Source organism: Chironomus tepperi, unplaced genomic scaffold (genome assembly GCF_022539635.2).
Source record: "Chironomus tepperi strain 1889 unplaced genomic scaffold, CSIRO-AGI_Ctep_v1 contig_467, whole genome shotgun sequence".
In the NCBI taxonomy this organism is placed as follows: Eukaryota; Metazoa; Arthropoda; class Insecta; order Diptera; family Chironomidae; genus Chironomus; species Chironomus tepperi.
In genome coordinates this window covers 137,476-153,139 of record NW_027226589.1, presented here as the reverse complement: position 1 = coordinate 153,139, position 15,664 = coordinate 137,476, and the positions used below count along the sequence as shown (strand labels likewise).

At 31.5% G+C, this 15,664-nt stretch overlaps 2 protein-coding genes and 1 long non-coding RNA gene across 3 annotated transcripts; all 3 read right to left on the bottom strand.

Annotated features, from left to right (window-relative positions):
• Positions 1–168: 168 nt before the first annotated feature.
• Positions 169–1,546, bottom strand: LOC139099358 (uncharacterized). Its single transcript, XM_070651789.1, has 4 exons — positions 1,404–1,546; positions 1,170–1,304; positions 726–956; positions 169–447 (listed from the first exon to the last, which is right to left on the bottom strand). The coding sequence occupies exons 1-4, from the start codon at positions 1,473–1,475 to the stop codon at positions 328–330; spliced, it is 558 nt and encodes a 185-aa protein (XP_070507890.1). The 5' UTR covers positions 1,476–1,546; the 3' UTR covers positions 169–327.
• Positions 1,547–1,960: 414 nt separating this feature from the next.
• On the bottom strand, positions 1,961–2,787 carry LOC139099360 (uncharacterized). The gene is made up of 2 exons (XR_011545297.1): positions 2,394–2,787; positions 1,961–2,256 (listed from the first exon to the last, which is right to left on the bottom strand). It is a non-coding gene; the product is annotated as an uncharacterized lncRNA (long non-coding RNA).
• A 7,529-nt stretch (positions 2,788–10,316) lies between these two features.
• On the bottom strand, positions 10,317–11,463 carry LOC139099374 (uncharacterized). The gene is made up of 4 exons (XM_070651815.1): positions 11,332–11,463; positions 11,145–11,272; positions 10,923–11,073; positions 10,317–10,859 (listed from the first exon to the last, which is right to left on the bottom strand). Exons 3-4 carry the CDS (start codon positions 11,011–11,013, stop codon positions 10,420–10,422), a joined length of 531 nt encoding a protein of 176 aa, XP_070507916.1. The 5' UTR covers positions 11,014–11,073; positions 11,145–11,272; positions 11,332–11,463; the 3' UTR covers positions 10,317–10,419.
• Between the last annotated feature and the right edge of the window lie 4,201 nt (positions 11,464–15,664).

The window sequence follows — 15,664 nt, the reverse complement described above, 5'->3', positions numbered from 1 at the left end:
GAAATTCCAGCACACAAAGTAATGATTATGAAAAAAAAACCAGGAATAAAAATTCCACAATTTCTATAATTCCGTCTATTTTTAAAGATTACGAACAAGAGCAATATTGTTAAATGTGCAATCTTTATTTAGGTAGATCTTTAAAAATGCATTTAAATAAAATTCAAATTTTTACTTCTAGTTCCGAACAGTTTCTGAAAGCTCCACTATCTTTCAAAATTTTATTTTTTTTCAATAATTGCATACATTATTTACACTTTGTCGATGACATTTGTCCTTGAACAATTTTATAAATTTGAAGCTTTGACATCGAAATAATTTCATGGTCTATCCAAATATTGTTCCAAAAATTCCTGGTGACTTTTGGGTTGTCAACATATCTTCAAAACCAGGATAATAAATTTTACTATCTTCTGCATATGGAGAGAATGTAGTGATTGTTTCATTCTGAAATATTTGAAACATAAAATCTGTCAAATTACTCATTTTAAAATGATTTTAGTGAATGATATTTTGCCTTTCAACTTGCAATTACTTAGCAATAGTGGGAATTTGTAATATTTTTTCACGACGTCAAAAAACCAAAAATTGACTGATTATGTAAGCGTGACTCTAAAATCCGACAACGTTCAAGAGTCACGCTAGCTTAGTGCAGAATTTCAGATTAATTACCCAACCTATCCTACTCATGTGTACCCTCGGTGTAATCATTCGACCTTTATTACCTTACTTTCTTTTTGTTCTGTTACATCATCATATGATTCTGGTTCCACTTTAGTTGTAGAAAACCAACTGGTAAACCAGTTTTTCGCTTTTGATCCTTTATTTTTCAGATACTTCCAGCAGTTTTCTTTTTGCTCATTTGTAGGCTCTTTCATTACAATAGTTTGATTATTTAGCATATTGGGTTCTGTGTCATCACTAAATTCATCTTCAATAGTGCTATTAAATTTAATCTGTAGTACAAATTACATTTTGGGTTAATATAACTTACTGACTGTCCCGAATGAACAACTCGACATGATATCTAGATAATAACTTGACCTATGTTCTAATGGCATTTTCTTTGGAACGTTACGTAAAAAAATTTCAGGTCAAGTTTTTAACTAGACATTATGTCAAGTTGTCAGGAGTATTAAATAATTAAAAGTTGATACTAATTAACTTACACATCTGTGATAAAATTTAGAGTTTTTCATATTTTTGATAGAGTTTTTCATTTTCTCCCAATAACTTTCATCGTTGGTTTTGCTGTCAAAAAGTGAATAATCGAATCCGTCTGAACCCAACTCTTCATACTCGTACTGTGAATATAAAAATTTTAGATACAAAAATAATTGCTATTTAACGTAACTGAACAATTGATCCTAATCCAAACTCTCCTAAAAAATTTATTTACTTACACTATCCTCTGGAGCAGGATATGAGAAAGCAATCGCAGAAATAACAGCAATAATTAGAAAAATGGACTTCATTTTTTTGTGACAGGAAAACTACTATTATAAGTCTTTACTTCGTGAAGGCTTTTAATAAGTGAATTAATAATTATTAAACTACTCATTTACTCTCTTGAGATTTCATGAGATTTCTCTTATTCAGCGTTTACTCGAAAGTGACGTCTTTCAGTCCATATGGGAAGGTTGGGATTTTTTCACGAAAAACTCTAGAAAATTGAATAATTATTTTAAGAAGGTTGACTTTAAGATCAACCCGGGAAACGCCTCATGTGTACATATCAGTTCTGATCAATAATATTAAACTAATGTCACTTGAATCCTGTTCTATCCCCTGCTAATACTTGAAAATTCCCAACGTCAACATCAGCAATACTGTATTTAGCTTCATAAGTGATTAACTTCTAAGAGCACTATCAGCACAGAAATTACACATTCGGAAATCCCAGTTGATAAGCAACGTACACAAACATCACAAGAACAATTTTTAAGAAAATAAATACAAATTATATAATTTTTACATTTTTTATTCAGGATAGAAAATAATATCAACATAATTTTCCTTTGCACCGCAGAATTTAACGACAGTATCAAAACTTAAATTATTTTTGTACAATAACTTGCAAATGTTGTGTGTTGCCTTCGAAAATGCTCCTTTTGTTGATCGTTTTAGGTCACTAAATTCATTCTTGATGCCCTGCCAGAGTGCTTTGAATGTGTCCAACCAGTTCCTTGACTTTGGAGCTTTATCAGCTTGTTCGATGACTTCGTCGTAAAGTGCTTTGAATTCTTGTTCTCCGGACTATAAAAATTGTGAAAAAAATCTTTTAATTTTTTAGGAATTTAATGATATAACACAGCAATTAGGAACAGATAAAAGATTTCAAAGGATAGAGCCGGCTTCAGACGTTAATTCCGACTTTTTATTATTCAACTTACCGCATCTAATTCTGTATCTCTACTACCTTTTGTAGTAGCGGCTGAGCTAACGGTCAAAGCTATTGAAAGTACCAAAATTGACAGAATAAGTTTCATACTGAATTTGTAATTTGTACTAAGATGAATCAGATCAGATTTTCAGGTTCTTATGATCTTTATGAAAATTAAAATATTCACTTTGAAAATTTTCAAAAATGTCAACTATATTCAACAAAATTATTAAATCAAATGAATGTATATGTAGCTGATAAAACTCGGTTTTATATATAACTCTCACTACGGAAATCATGCATGAAGAATACAGCATCAAGGGGGTTAATAAGTTCTTTGAAATAAAATTTTTTTAAATATTATTTATGCAAATTTTTGCCATTTTTCTATTATTCGAGGAATTAAAAAATCTAAGACTTGTATTAACCAGACATTAACATGCCTTTAAATATTAATAACATACTTTTGACCACTCGAGTTTTTAGAAATTTTAAATTTTATTGAAAAATTGAAATGATTTTACTATTTTAAATTTCCTTTAACCAATCACCCCCTTTGTTTAAAATAAAACGGGAATTCTACATTTTTTACGTCGATAACAAAAAAATAAACTTCTTTTTGATTGTGAAGCAAAATACCATTTCAATGTTTTGATTCATTCCTTATCAAATGCGAGTTTTTTTTTCTAAAATTACTAAAATTTCCAATCCCGGAATTAAATTACTGGAAGTCCCGAGATTGATTAAATTGTATTTAATCCAGGAAATTGAAAAGGTTTGGTAAATAAAATTTTAAATAATTTTAAATTTTTATTGAAAAAATATTTTTTTTTAAATTTTTACAAAATATCAAACTTCCTCAATTAATTGATCATTTTGAATATATTGTTGTGAATCTCCACAAAATTTTTGAACTACATTATATGTGACGTTATTTTCATATAGAAATTTGCAAACTTTTTTCTTTCCATTCACAAAAAAGTTTTTTGTTGTTTCTTTATAATGACCAGCATGATTTTTGACATCTTGATACATGTTTATTAATTTTGATTTCCATCCTGTTTTTGGCTTGTATTCAGTCACTGTTGCTATAGTTTCATCAGATCCCAACTTATTTTGTAGAATATTCTCATAAAAATTTGGAAGATCTGTTACTTCTTCAGATGTTAGTGATTCCTCGCTTCTATTGTTAGATGATGGAGAGCTGAGGATGGATACGATAAGGACCAGTAGGATAATTGAAATGCTGATCACTTTCATTATTGTTAATAATTGTTCTTAATTTCGGTTCTTGATTCTTTGACGATCGTTTTTAAAATGATGAAATATTTTTACGTAGCAAGAAATTTTTTAATCGGTTTTTGATTTTTTTTTAATGTACGTGCGAATTGAATGCCCTTGAATTCATCTTTCTTATGAATACGCCTTCAATACAAGCAAATACACAAAAAATTAAGACTCGAATTGTTAACAAAACAATAGATTCGAAGCATGCTTCTAAACAGTAAATGGTGTTTTATATCTAAATTTTATTAATCATCATTTAAATTGAGAATTTGCTACATGTCATATAATATAAATTTTTCTCCCTAGAGATCGCGTTACGTAACCATTGAACATCCCCATATTGTAAAATACAAAAATGCAAGTTCTAAAATTATTGAAAACATTCACAATTTTACAATGAGTATCTCTCAATCAAACAATCAACGACCTTCTCGTCACTTTCTTTATTCCTCATATAATCATCTCTAACTGCTTGTTTAATACTTTCATCAGTCTTCTCATTATGTATGATTCTAAATTTCAATAGATATTCAGCAATTCTGTCCTTATGATCTTTCATGCAGCCTCTATAATGTTTTGTGTCAAAATCAGCGATAAAATGTGAAAAATATTCCAATATTTTGTCACATTGTTCCTTTGTGTGCAGCCTAAGACCCCAAAAATTGCCATTAAACAGGGGCTTCTGTCTTTCAAGCTTAAAAAGCTCTCTGATCGCACATTCGGTGGCATTTTGAGGAACCATTACGATTGGTGACTCAATTCCTTTCTCAAATATATAGCGAGAATATTCATCAAAGTCGTCCATACAAAATTGCATAACGCTAACAACAATTAATGACATGTCTTGTGCTAAACTGCCGAATGGTTTTCTAACATCAAAATTCTTTAATTCCTCTCGAGAGATTCTCGGATCATCCTTAAGTTTAAGCTTTTTAAGCACACAATCAAAGTTTGCTGTTCGGATGTATTTGGCTTCAATTTCATCAATTAGATATGGATCAGTTAGTGGTTGAAACTTTCTTTTAACAAGCATTAAGAGATTCTTTTTGTGGTGATATTCGCTGTTGTCAATTTGTTTAATTGAGATTGAAAATGAATTGGAAGTGGATATGAAGGTTAAACTAATAAAAATTAAGAGTAAGAGGGACATGGAAGGATGAGTGGAAGGGAAATTTGTTAAAATCTTCTTTTGCTTCAACATTATCACAAATTGTTGATTTTTATTGACAGATTGCTGACTTTTTAATGTTTTAACTTCAAATATTAATTTTGTTATTTAATGTCAAACACTCAAATTCTAGTATTTTGTCTCAGAAGTGTCAAGTTCAGTTTATTAGAGCCACTAAACTGTATTTACAGCAACAAAATCATACCTTACAGTACGAAAATCACAAGCAAAACTGAGACTCAAATTGATTTCAAGTAGATAAATGGAGTATGAGATAAATTATCATCACAAACGTGTATCATTGAGCTTCATTTGATTTAAATTGTTTCCTTATTTTGTAACATAGTTATTCTGTGCATACATTTAATTTTAGGCTGTTGTAATGTACTACAAAAGTTAAACTACATAAAATATTCTAATAAAAGGTTTAATAAAAATGTGTACTTTTAGAGGTAGGTTTACTGCAAAAGGTATACGACAAATATTCATTTAAAAACATGGAAATATTTTGGTTTGAAATTCAAGACTAGTTCAAATAACTTTATTAAATCCAATTCTGCCATGAAATTACTCAATCTCACTGATTTTACACTCAAATATCTACAAAATTCTCTTAATCATGCAATCAACAAACTCATCGTTCACAATTTTTGATTCTCTTCCGTACTTTTCTTTCTCTTCATTGTAAGTCTTCTCATCTGGCATCTCATGATTCATAATTGCAAACTTTAATCCATATTCTAGTGAAAGATCATCGTAGATCTTCAAACAGCCACGAAACTCTTCATCCCAGCTTTTATTGACTGTTTTGATATCATCAAGGATTTTATTACACTGCTTTTTTGTAAAGTTTTTGAGGCCTTCAAAGTTGTTGATTAATGGTTCAGTTTTGTTAAGCTTTTTAAGTTCATATTTTGCACATTCAGTTGAATTTTTTGGAATTGAGGAACGAGGTTTCTTGATGAAATTAGCAAAATCATGATTAATGAATGCATCAACATTCTCAATGCACGAATACATTACGTAGATCACTAATGTATTGACATCTTCCTGTTCATCACCAATGGCATTAATTGGATCGAAATAAATAATTTCGTCTACAGTCACATCATCAACATCGATGAGATTTAATTTCTCAAAAACACATTTTTTGTTTGATGAACGAAGAAAGCTAATGTCTGGTTTGTAGTAGTCATCATCGAGGTAAAAGTCAGGAAGATTCTCATATTTTCGCTTTATTAAAAGGACAAGGCTACGGTCAGAGAATACTCGAGTTTTGTCAATTCCTGGTAGGATTGCTAATGTAAATGTAGTTAAGAATGCTAGTAGTATGATCATTATATGGATGTTCATTGCAGTATTTTATTTCAAATTTTAAAATTTAATGGATTCACTTTTTGTAATATTTTAAATTATTTTTTTTATAATCTTTTTGCAACTGACACGAACAATAAACAAAATTTAACTGATCTCTTTTACGCTTCAATTTGTAAAGATCATCACCGTAAACAGAATAATATGATAATGGGTAATTGCTCCAATTTTCTTATTTTGCGATGTACGATTGTATTAAGCTACAAATTTGGTGTTATTTACGTTTAAAAATACACAAAAAACTAAACTTGTGACAGTATTAAATGATTTAATACTTGTTGATGAATAATACGTTCAGTATCAAATGATTTAAAAATTGATGAAATTGTAAATCAATTCAATTTTTTATTGATCAAATTTAAAATTTAAATCTGTTAAGTTTTTACTTAACACACTAACTTCAATTGTTCAAATTTGTTAGAGGCCCATGAGTATGATTTAGTTTTCTTTTAATAGCTTTTCTAAACATTTTTATTAAAAGAGTTCCAACCCGAATAGCACAAAACGATCAAAAATCTAAGATCCTAACTAGCCATAGCAGCAATTTAGTTCGACAAATATTTTTTCAGCTTGTGTATGCAATTATTCAATCAAATTTCTACAAAATTTCAAACCTGATGTATCTCATTAAATGAAGATTAATAAGCTTTTATTATAAATATTGCAATGACATTCAGTGAAGTCTCATTATTTACACTCAGATTGTTCTTGATTGCTGATTAGCTAAGAACTACATAGTAGATAAAAGAGAAAGGAATTTTCAAGGTAAAATTACAAAAATTTAAAGGTTTCAAGGCAATTGACTAATTTTAAAGTGTCTGACGCTATCGTATAAATTAGATCCATAAATAATTAGATCAAATTTTGCATTATATAGCTCAATATGACAACGCATCTAGCCAATACCCTTCATCTATTTACAATCGTTCTGATTTTAACAACATCCCGATCATCAGCAACTCCACTAGAGACAAACACTGTTCCAGATAACAACCAACTAACTTGCAAACACGTTTTTGAATTTTTTCATCATTTTTCATCCGGTGACTTTTCAACTCTCAACTGTGTCATGCAGAAGCTCAATATTCAGACATCTGAGAATCTCAAAGAATGCAGAAGCTTCAAAATACTTCCTTATAACGATTCAATAACCAGTAGACGATATAATCCAGCATTTAATGCAATTTTTATCACAAATCGTCTTTGTCAGCACAATTTTGATAAAATTTATTCAGATTTTTTTGATAATATGCGAAAGTTCTATAGAGGACATGTGAAGAAGAATAAAATGAATTGTTATTTAAGGAAATTAAAATACATCAATGAAGAGCCAACATCAAATGAAAATACCGGCAAAATTTGCAAACCTATTTTTGATGAAATTGACAAATTTTTATTGGAAATTCGAAGAAATCTAGTTGATGATTTAAATGAAGAGAAAATATTTCATTGTATTGGCGATGATTTAGTGGATGAAAAAGTAAAGAACAGGTTGCACTTTAAAATCATGGGAAGTACAAATTATTCAGACGAGGAGCTGGTTCAACTAAAGAATAAGCACTTGGGACTGTTTAAAAGATTTGAAGAGAAGCGAGCTCAATGTTTTTTGCAATATTTTTATTTAAGTCAGAATTAGTTAATAAATTGTAGACTTTTTTAGATAATAAATCATGAAAACTTATTAACGTTAGTTTTTTTTTTTTTTTTTTATTATTTCTGAGCAGTAAATAGGGTTAATCAATCAAAAATACGACCCAGACCTGCGTGTCTCTGACATGGTGTCGGATTCAAATCTAATCTTTTTGAATCCATTAACCAACTTGATCTCAAGATCGATATTCGAAAAACTTCCTTAAATCTAGATATCGGTTCATGTCTCAGTTATAAAAATTCAAAAATGCTGATGTTTTTAACAGTGAAACACGAGACTTACTGCTCTCTCTGGTTAACTTAATTACTGCCAACATAAATCTTATCAATTTGTAATGCATCAAAAACTGAAAATCAGACAAATCACTTCTTGACCTATAACGTCATATTTTTATAAACAAAACTAGTGTATCGGGTAGAAACCCAATGCAGAAATATTCACACCGTCCCATAAAATTACGTCTCGCAGGTAGGCTCACATCGCATGGCAAATGTTTGAGGAATCAAGCTCCAGTCGGGAAGTAGGAAAATGCCTAAGCTTCGCTTGGCAAATGTTTGAGGAATCAGGCTCCAGCATTAGGCCAAGCTTCGCTTGGCAAATGTTTGAGGGATCAAGCTCCAGCGGGTAGGCGAAGCTTGCTTGGCAAATGTTTGAGGAATCAGGCTCCAGCGGGTAGGCCAAGCTTCGCTTGGCAAATGTTTGAGGAATCAAGCTCCAGGGGTATGCATTCTTCGCTTGGCAAATGTTTGAGGAATCAGGCTCCAGCGGGTAGGCAAGCTTCGCTTGGCAAATCTCGAGGAATCAGGCTCCAGTGGGAATATTATGGCTAAGCTTCGCTTGGCAAATGTTTGAGGATCAAGCTCCAGTGGGTAGGCCAAGCTTCGCTTGGCAAATGTTTGAGGGATCAAGCTCCAGTGGGTAGGCCAAGCTTCGCTTGGCAAATGTTTGAGGTATCAGGCTCCAGCATGTAGGCCAATAAGCTTCGCTTGGCAAATGTTTGAGGGATCAAGCTCCAGCGGGTAAGCTCAAGCTTCGCTTGGCAAATGATTGAAGAATCAGGCTCCAAGAGAAAGGCCAAGCTTCGCTTGGCAAATGTTTGAGGGATCAGGCTCCAGCTAGGCCAAGCTTCGCTTGGCACATGTTTGAGGGATCAAGCTCCAAACGGGTAGGCCAAGCTTCGCTTGGCAAATGTTTGAGGAATCAGGCTCCAGCGGGTAGGCAAAGCTTCGCTTGGCAAATGTTTGAGGAATCAGGCTCCAGCGGGTAGCCAAGCTTCGCTTGGCAAATGTTTGAGGGATCAAGCTCCAGCGGGTAGCAAAGCTTCGCTTGGCAAATGTTTGAGGAATCAGGCTCCAGTGGGTAGGCCAAGCTTCGCTTGGCAAATGTTTGAGGGATCAGGCTCCAACGGGTAGGCTTCAAGCTTCGCTTGGCAAATGTTTGAGGACGATCAAGCTCCAGCATTTAATGCAAATCTTCGCTTGGCAAATGTTTGAGGAATCAGGCTCCAGGGGTAGGCCAAGCTTCGCTTGGCAAATGTTTGAGGGATCAAGCTCCAGAAGAGGCCAAGCTTCGCTTGGCAAATGTTTGAGGAATCAGGCTCCAGCAATGTAGAGCCAAGCTTCGCTTGGCAAATGTTTGAGATCAAGCTCCAGCGGGTAGGCCAAGCTTCGCTTGGCAAATGTTTGAGGGATCAAGCTCCAGCGGGTAGGCCAAGCTTCGCTTGGCAAATGTTTGAGGAATCAGGCTCCAGCGAGCAGGCTTTAAATATTTTTCGTAATTTTCATACAATGTTCAAAGTTTCAAAAAATCATAGAAAACATTGATTTTGAAATTTTGTATGAAAACGAAAGTTTTTTACTTTTTTAGAAGCAACGGCTGTTCCTGCCATGCCCAAAATCTAATCAGCTCTTCTATAGAGCAGCACGGATCGATTGCAAAAAACTAGAAGTCTCTACGATGTCTCGTTATTGAGATTTCTTGCTGATTAACTTGTTTGTTTGTTTGCTTGCTTACAGAAAGCGAATTTTTCGATTTTCTCAGCAATGCCTCAACCAATTTCAAATCTGTTTTTTGATTATGGTGAGGAATTCCAGGCACAAACTTTTTGCGATAGAACAAAACTTGCCATTGTGCTTAGTTTTGCTGAAAAATCCAAAAAACTGATTTTTCAATCTGAACAAATTCAATACATTCACACGTGAAAACGGTGTGAATATAACAAACAAGCTGTATTTCATGTCTAAATTGAATGCTTGAATTATTTGCATATAGAAAGAGCAACAACAATGTTGAGGAACATTGTGATAAGAAACCGGTTTTGTGATATGTGAAATAAATTACTGCGCAAATATTAGGGTCAATTCACTTATTAAATAACGCGAAAAACCCTTCCGTGGCTACGCACTTAATCTTCAAATTGGTCCAACTCTTATTGAAATTAAAACTTGTCGACATCATTTATAAAAAACCCCAAATCCTATTAGATTTTATTATCAAACAAATTAACTCATAATACATATAAACTAGCCTAAATGATGATCATAAGTCACAGTTTCATTACATATCACTTTCCAATTCACTCAATAATGGTGAAAATTCATTTCTCGTTCCTCTTTTTTTGCTCTTAAAATATAAAGCAGTCAACACAAATCCAACAATTACAACAGTCCCAAAAGCTAGTAAGAATGTGCCCCAACCAGTTGCTGGTGTGTATGTAGCAGGAGCAAATGATGATTTTTCTGTCGAATTTGATGGAATTGTTGAGTTTTGTGATGGAATTTCAGTTGTTGATGAATTTGTGGATGGAGTTGGTGGTACTTCTGATGAATTAGTATTTTGTGATGGTTGAAATGTAGTAACGGTAGGTTCAGTAGTATTTGACGATGAATTTGTACTGATTGGTATGGGCGTCTGGGTTGTAGATGAATCTGCTGCTGATGATGTTTGTGAAGCGTTTGTTATTGTTCTATTGACATTCTCAGGGATTATGGGAACAGCTGTTGTGTTATTAAATAAATAAGAATATACAAATGATTCCTGTAAAATATCCAAAGTCTCACTTGTATTTCCTGTAGTTTGTGCTAAATCAGCAAGATTCTGACCAAATCCAGCTACACTAACTACAACAATTATCCAGTTAATATATTTCATTTCTAGTATTTAAATTTGATCCCACTTTTGACTCTTTATGATTAAAACTGACTCAAATAGCTAAAAATGATTTTTTCAAATATAAATACACAATTTTTTCACCAGATAATAAAATTTCTCTCAATACTCACGGTGCAGTGATCGTCTTAATAGCTTGACTGAGTTTATGTGAGCGATTGAGTTCATTTGAATTTTTAAGAGATCTTTAAAGATTTTCTTGTTCTTTTCAATTTTGTTGTTGTTTTGAGAGAAAAATTTGCTAAAAGAAAAATTGTATTTTTTTGAATTCTTAAAATCTTAAATTGTTAAAAGATTTACTGAACGGGACACCGTGTTGTATAACTCTAGTAGCTGCGATACCTTCCACTAAAACGATCCTCAATTAATATCTTTTTTTCATAAACACTGATACACATTTCATGTTACAAAAATTCAGTTGACAAGATAAGCGTAAAATTTTGAGAGAGGAAGGAAATAACAATACGTAATTTTTTAACGACCCTTAAAAAAATGAGAACTGAATGTGATTTTGTTTCAGCATCGTAAGATCATCTTAGAAATTGTTTCTGACGTCACTTTGTATTCTCTGTTTATGTCTTAATTGCTAAATATTAACTGAGAAATTTAATGATCGAGAGAATTTTTACAGAAAAAAAGGAGGCGTCCAATAAAAAAGCAATTTCTAAAATATTTTAATTTATTTATTCTTTTCAAATAATTTCTTTAAATTTTAATTTTAATTTTAATTCTCATTTTTCAAGTCCCACAAAATGCAGTTCATTTGAGTTTCTAGCAAATCTGCTTCAAACTTGATCAACGACTCTCTCAAAGTATCTCTATACTCTGGAATTTTATCAGCAACTTTTGAGAATAATAACATTTTCATGACGTTGTAGCCGACAGTTGCTGGCTGCTCGTATTTTTCGACGTCACATGATTTTATGTCCAATTTTTTCATTCGCTCTGTGAGACTTTCTTTGTAGCTTTCGATTGATGTGTGTTCTTCACATGTTGCTATAGAATAATTCATTGTATTGACATCAAATCCTTTAATTAGTGGTGAATCAGGTTCAATTTTGCTCAGTGCCCATTTAAAGCATTCCTCAGCTCTTTTTTCATTTAATCTGACATCCGGAAACAAAAACTTAGCAACAAATGATCGGAGTTGTAAAATCTGATAAATTCCATGATCTTTAAACTCTTCTGACTTTCTTGTGCAAACTTTTGCCGCATTTCCAATTGCAACCAACAGCTTTTTGTTATTTACATTTAAACTTTCGAATTCCGTTAAATTTTTAATTTCATTAATTTGATCTGTTTCCACATTTTGAATGTTTAACTTTTCTTTCACACAATCATAGTCAATATATGCGAGCCACATGATTGCCTCTATAGGAACTGAATCATAAATTTCCTCATCTCTTGTTTCAAGGTCAATTGATTTAAGTGTATGTAGCACAGACAACAAATCGGTTTCAACTTTTGAACAATTTATAGTTGCAATGGTCAAAACCAAAACGAAAGCTGACAAAATGAGCTTCATGACTGATAAATTTACTACACCTTAAATAGGTGTTTACCGGAACAAAAACAAAAGACTACTGAGACGAGGCTTTAAAAATGTATATTTTTTTAAAAAAAAATAATAAATGGGACAAAAAAATCAGTTTTTGATAATTAGTAAATGAGTTAATGTGAATTGAGTGCTTACATATTTATGAATTTGTAAATATTTTAATTGTATTTGTTGAGGTTTAATTGGATTCTGACTAGGGTTTCTGAAAAACCGCGTTTTTCCAAAACCGCGGTTTTGCGGTTTTTCAGAATTTCAAAAACCGCGGTTTTGCGGTTTTTTGCGGTTTTCAATTTTTATACAAATGCATGAAATTTTTGAAAAAAATTAAATGTGGAGTTTTATGCATAAAAGTATTAAATGTTTCTATTTTTCTCCATTTTATTTAGATTCAGTTCCAAATTGGTTGGTAAAATAGTCAAAAAAATTATTTGTTGTAAAAACTTTTAAAATTAAAAATTTTTCTAAAATTTTGCAAGATTTTAGTCCAGCTTTTCAAGTTAATAGAAAATTTTTATTAATTTTCGAATTTTTCTTCAAAAATTTACATTTTGTGGATTTAAACGAATTTTTTCCATACAAAATTCTAAAACTGCGGTTTTTACATTCAAAATCGCGGTTTTTTAAAAATGTAAAAATCGCGGTTTTTGGAAAACCGCTTCCAGAAACCCTAATTCTGACTAGGTGGTCGTTAACTACACAAATGTCAATGAAAAAAACTTTTATTAATACGCTTTTAAAATTCATTTTAAAATGTTTTTTAAAATTTTAAAATTTTGTTTTTTGAATTTTTTTTTAAATTTAAAATTTAGAATAATTTTTTAAAATAAAAAAATTAATTTCAAAGTTTAACTTTTTGTTTGTCTGTGTACAAGTCCATAGAATGGATTCCATTTAGCTCCTTCGGTCGTTTGCTTTAACATCTCTCAATATACAATTCTTCATGATCCGTCCCTGTTGTCTCATTGAGTCTCTAAACTCTCCCATTGTTATCTTTAAATATTTGGATGGCACACGCTCATTTGTGTTAGATATTATTGAAATTTTCAATAAATTTAGCTTCCTCTCCTCCTTTTGTGTGTAAAAACTTTCACTACATCTTTGAATCTGGAGGGTTTTCATCTCAATTTTGAGTGCATCAATTTGAGGATTCAAAAATTTCTTAAAAAATTCTCTCAAAATATTCTCACATTCCATAACTGTTGACGTATTGTGGATCATTGACTCTTTGTTAAATCCGATCAACAAAGGATGTGTGCCAGTTGTATTCCTTATCATTAATCCATACTTAAAACATCCAATTTTCTTAACATAAAATTCATCTCTTAACATTCCTTTCAATTCCTCAAAATATTTTTCAGTTTGCTCCTCAAAAAAGTCAACACAAAGTGGCGCTGCATACCAAACAGCCTCAATAATCTTCAAAGTTCTGTCACCTCTCCAATTAATCTCATCAAATTGCGCCAAATTGCCATCATCAACAGCATTAAGTTCATTAAACACACAATTCCGATTAGCAAAGCGAAGAATTTTCTGATTTCTGTGGAGATCAGCAAGAGGTCGTGAATTCACCTTAACGTAGATTGCTTGGAGTACTAAAGACACTTCGTTGCTTTGTGATGATAAAGATGTAGGTGTGGATGACGTTGTTGTAATTCTTGTAATAACGATTACGATTGTAGTGATTAATTGTCCTATGTGGATCATTTTTTTAATAATTACAATAAATTCACAATTCAACAAATTGCAAAAAATGCACTTTTTGCTCAAGTATTGAACTCAAACTAGCATACAGTCAATAAAAATGTGAAAAGTTTATCAATAAACTACAAATTGCATTCTCATTTACAGTAAGTGCATTTTCAATGATTGTATGCGTTTTAATCTCTGATTTATATTTTAGTTAGTATTTTAAATGAATTCTGATTGTATCCTAAAAAACTCAGAATTTACAAATTTACTGTCTTTAAATCAGAATATAAGAATTTTTTTACTTTTAGATTAAAGACTTTCGAAGTTGAATAATTATGTCTCTGATTATATAATACATATTATTAAGAAGTAAACAACTTTATTGTGCATTTATAGCACGCATTGATGATTGCACTCGGCATTCAGTTTTCTTCCTTCTTCCAATCTTCAAGCACAAATTAGATTGTAAAATGTTTCAAAAAATATTCATTACAATTTTTCTACTTAAAGTATTGAATCTGTCAGTATGTGCATCCAATGGCAAAACAATTCGTGAATTTTATGATAAAATAATCACCGATGATGAGGCTGATGATTATTTTATTAGAGTTGAGGATTTAGACTGTCTGAAAGAAAAATTGAAGATCAACAATCCCGAAATTGAAATCAAGCAGAAACTGAAGCTTGGTGACTTAGGAATCATCCTTAGAGGTGCAGCAATTATCTGCAATAAAGACATCGATGAAATAATTTTGAAGGACTTTGTTGATGACACGGAGGGAAAGTCGAGTATAGACGAGGAAATTGACATAAATTGTCTAAAAAATGAGCTTTTTAAACTCGAGTCAAACTCCAAACTCATCGAAGGATTCGATCCATCCACAGTAGCCGGTAAACAAGAATTCTGTAAAGAAAATCTTGAGGAAGTTGAGAAAGGATTGGAAGCATTAATTGAACTAGAACAAGGTATTGAAGGCTTCAATGATTTTAGACAATGCACGAATGTCGATACAAAAACCATGAAAATTATTCACTATAAAACTTTGGTAATTTCGTCAAAAAGCATTAATGAGGAAAACATGAAAGCTGGTAGAAATGACATTGTTAATTTTCAAAAGAATACTTCAAAGACTCAATTCGAATGTATTATGAAAGAGTTGGAAAAATGAGATTTTTGAATTATTTTTAAATAAATTTAAAAAAATTTTAAAAAAATGCAAAAATAAGTAAAATTAAGTTCAGTGTTCTCTCAGATCTGTTTTGGTAATTACAGAAAATAAGTTAAACGATAAAAGTCCTTCAAATATTTGTATATTAATTCGATTTGCTGACTTCATCCATGATGCACTTGAATGTTGATATAGTTCCAAATTTGAAATATTCGGC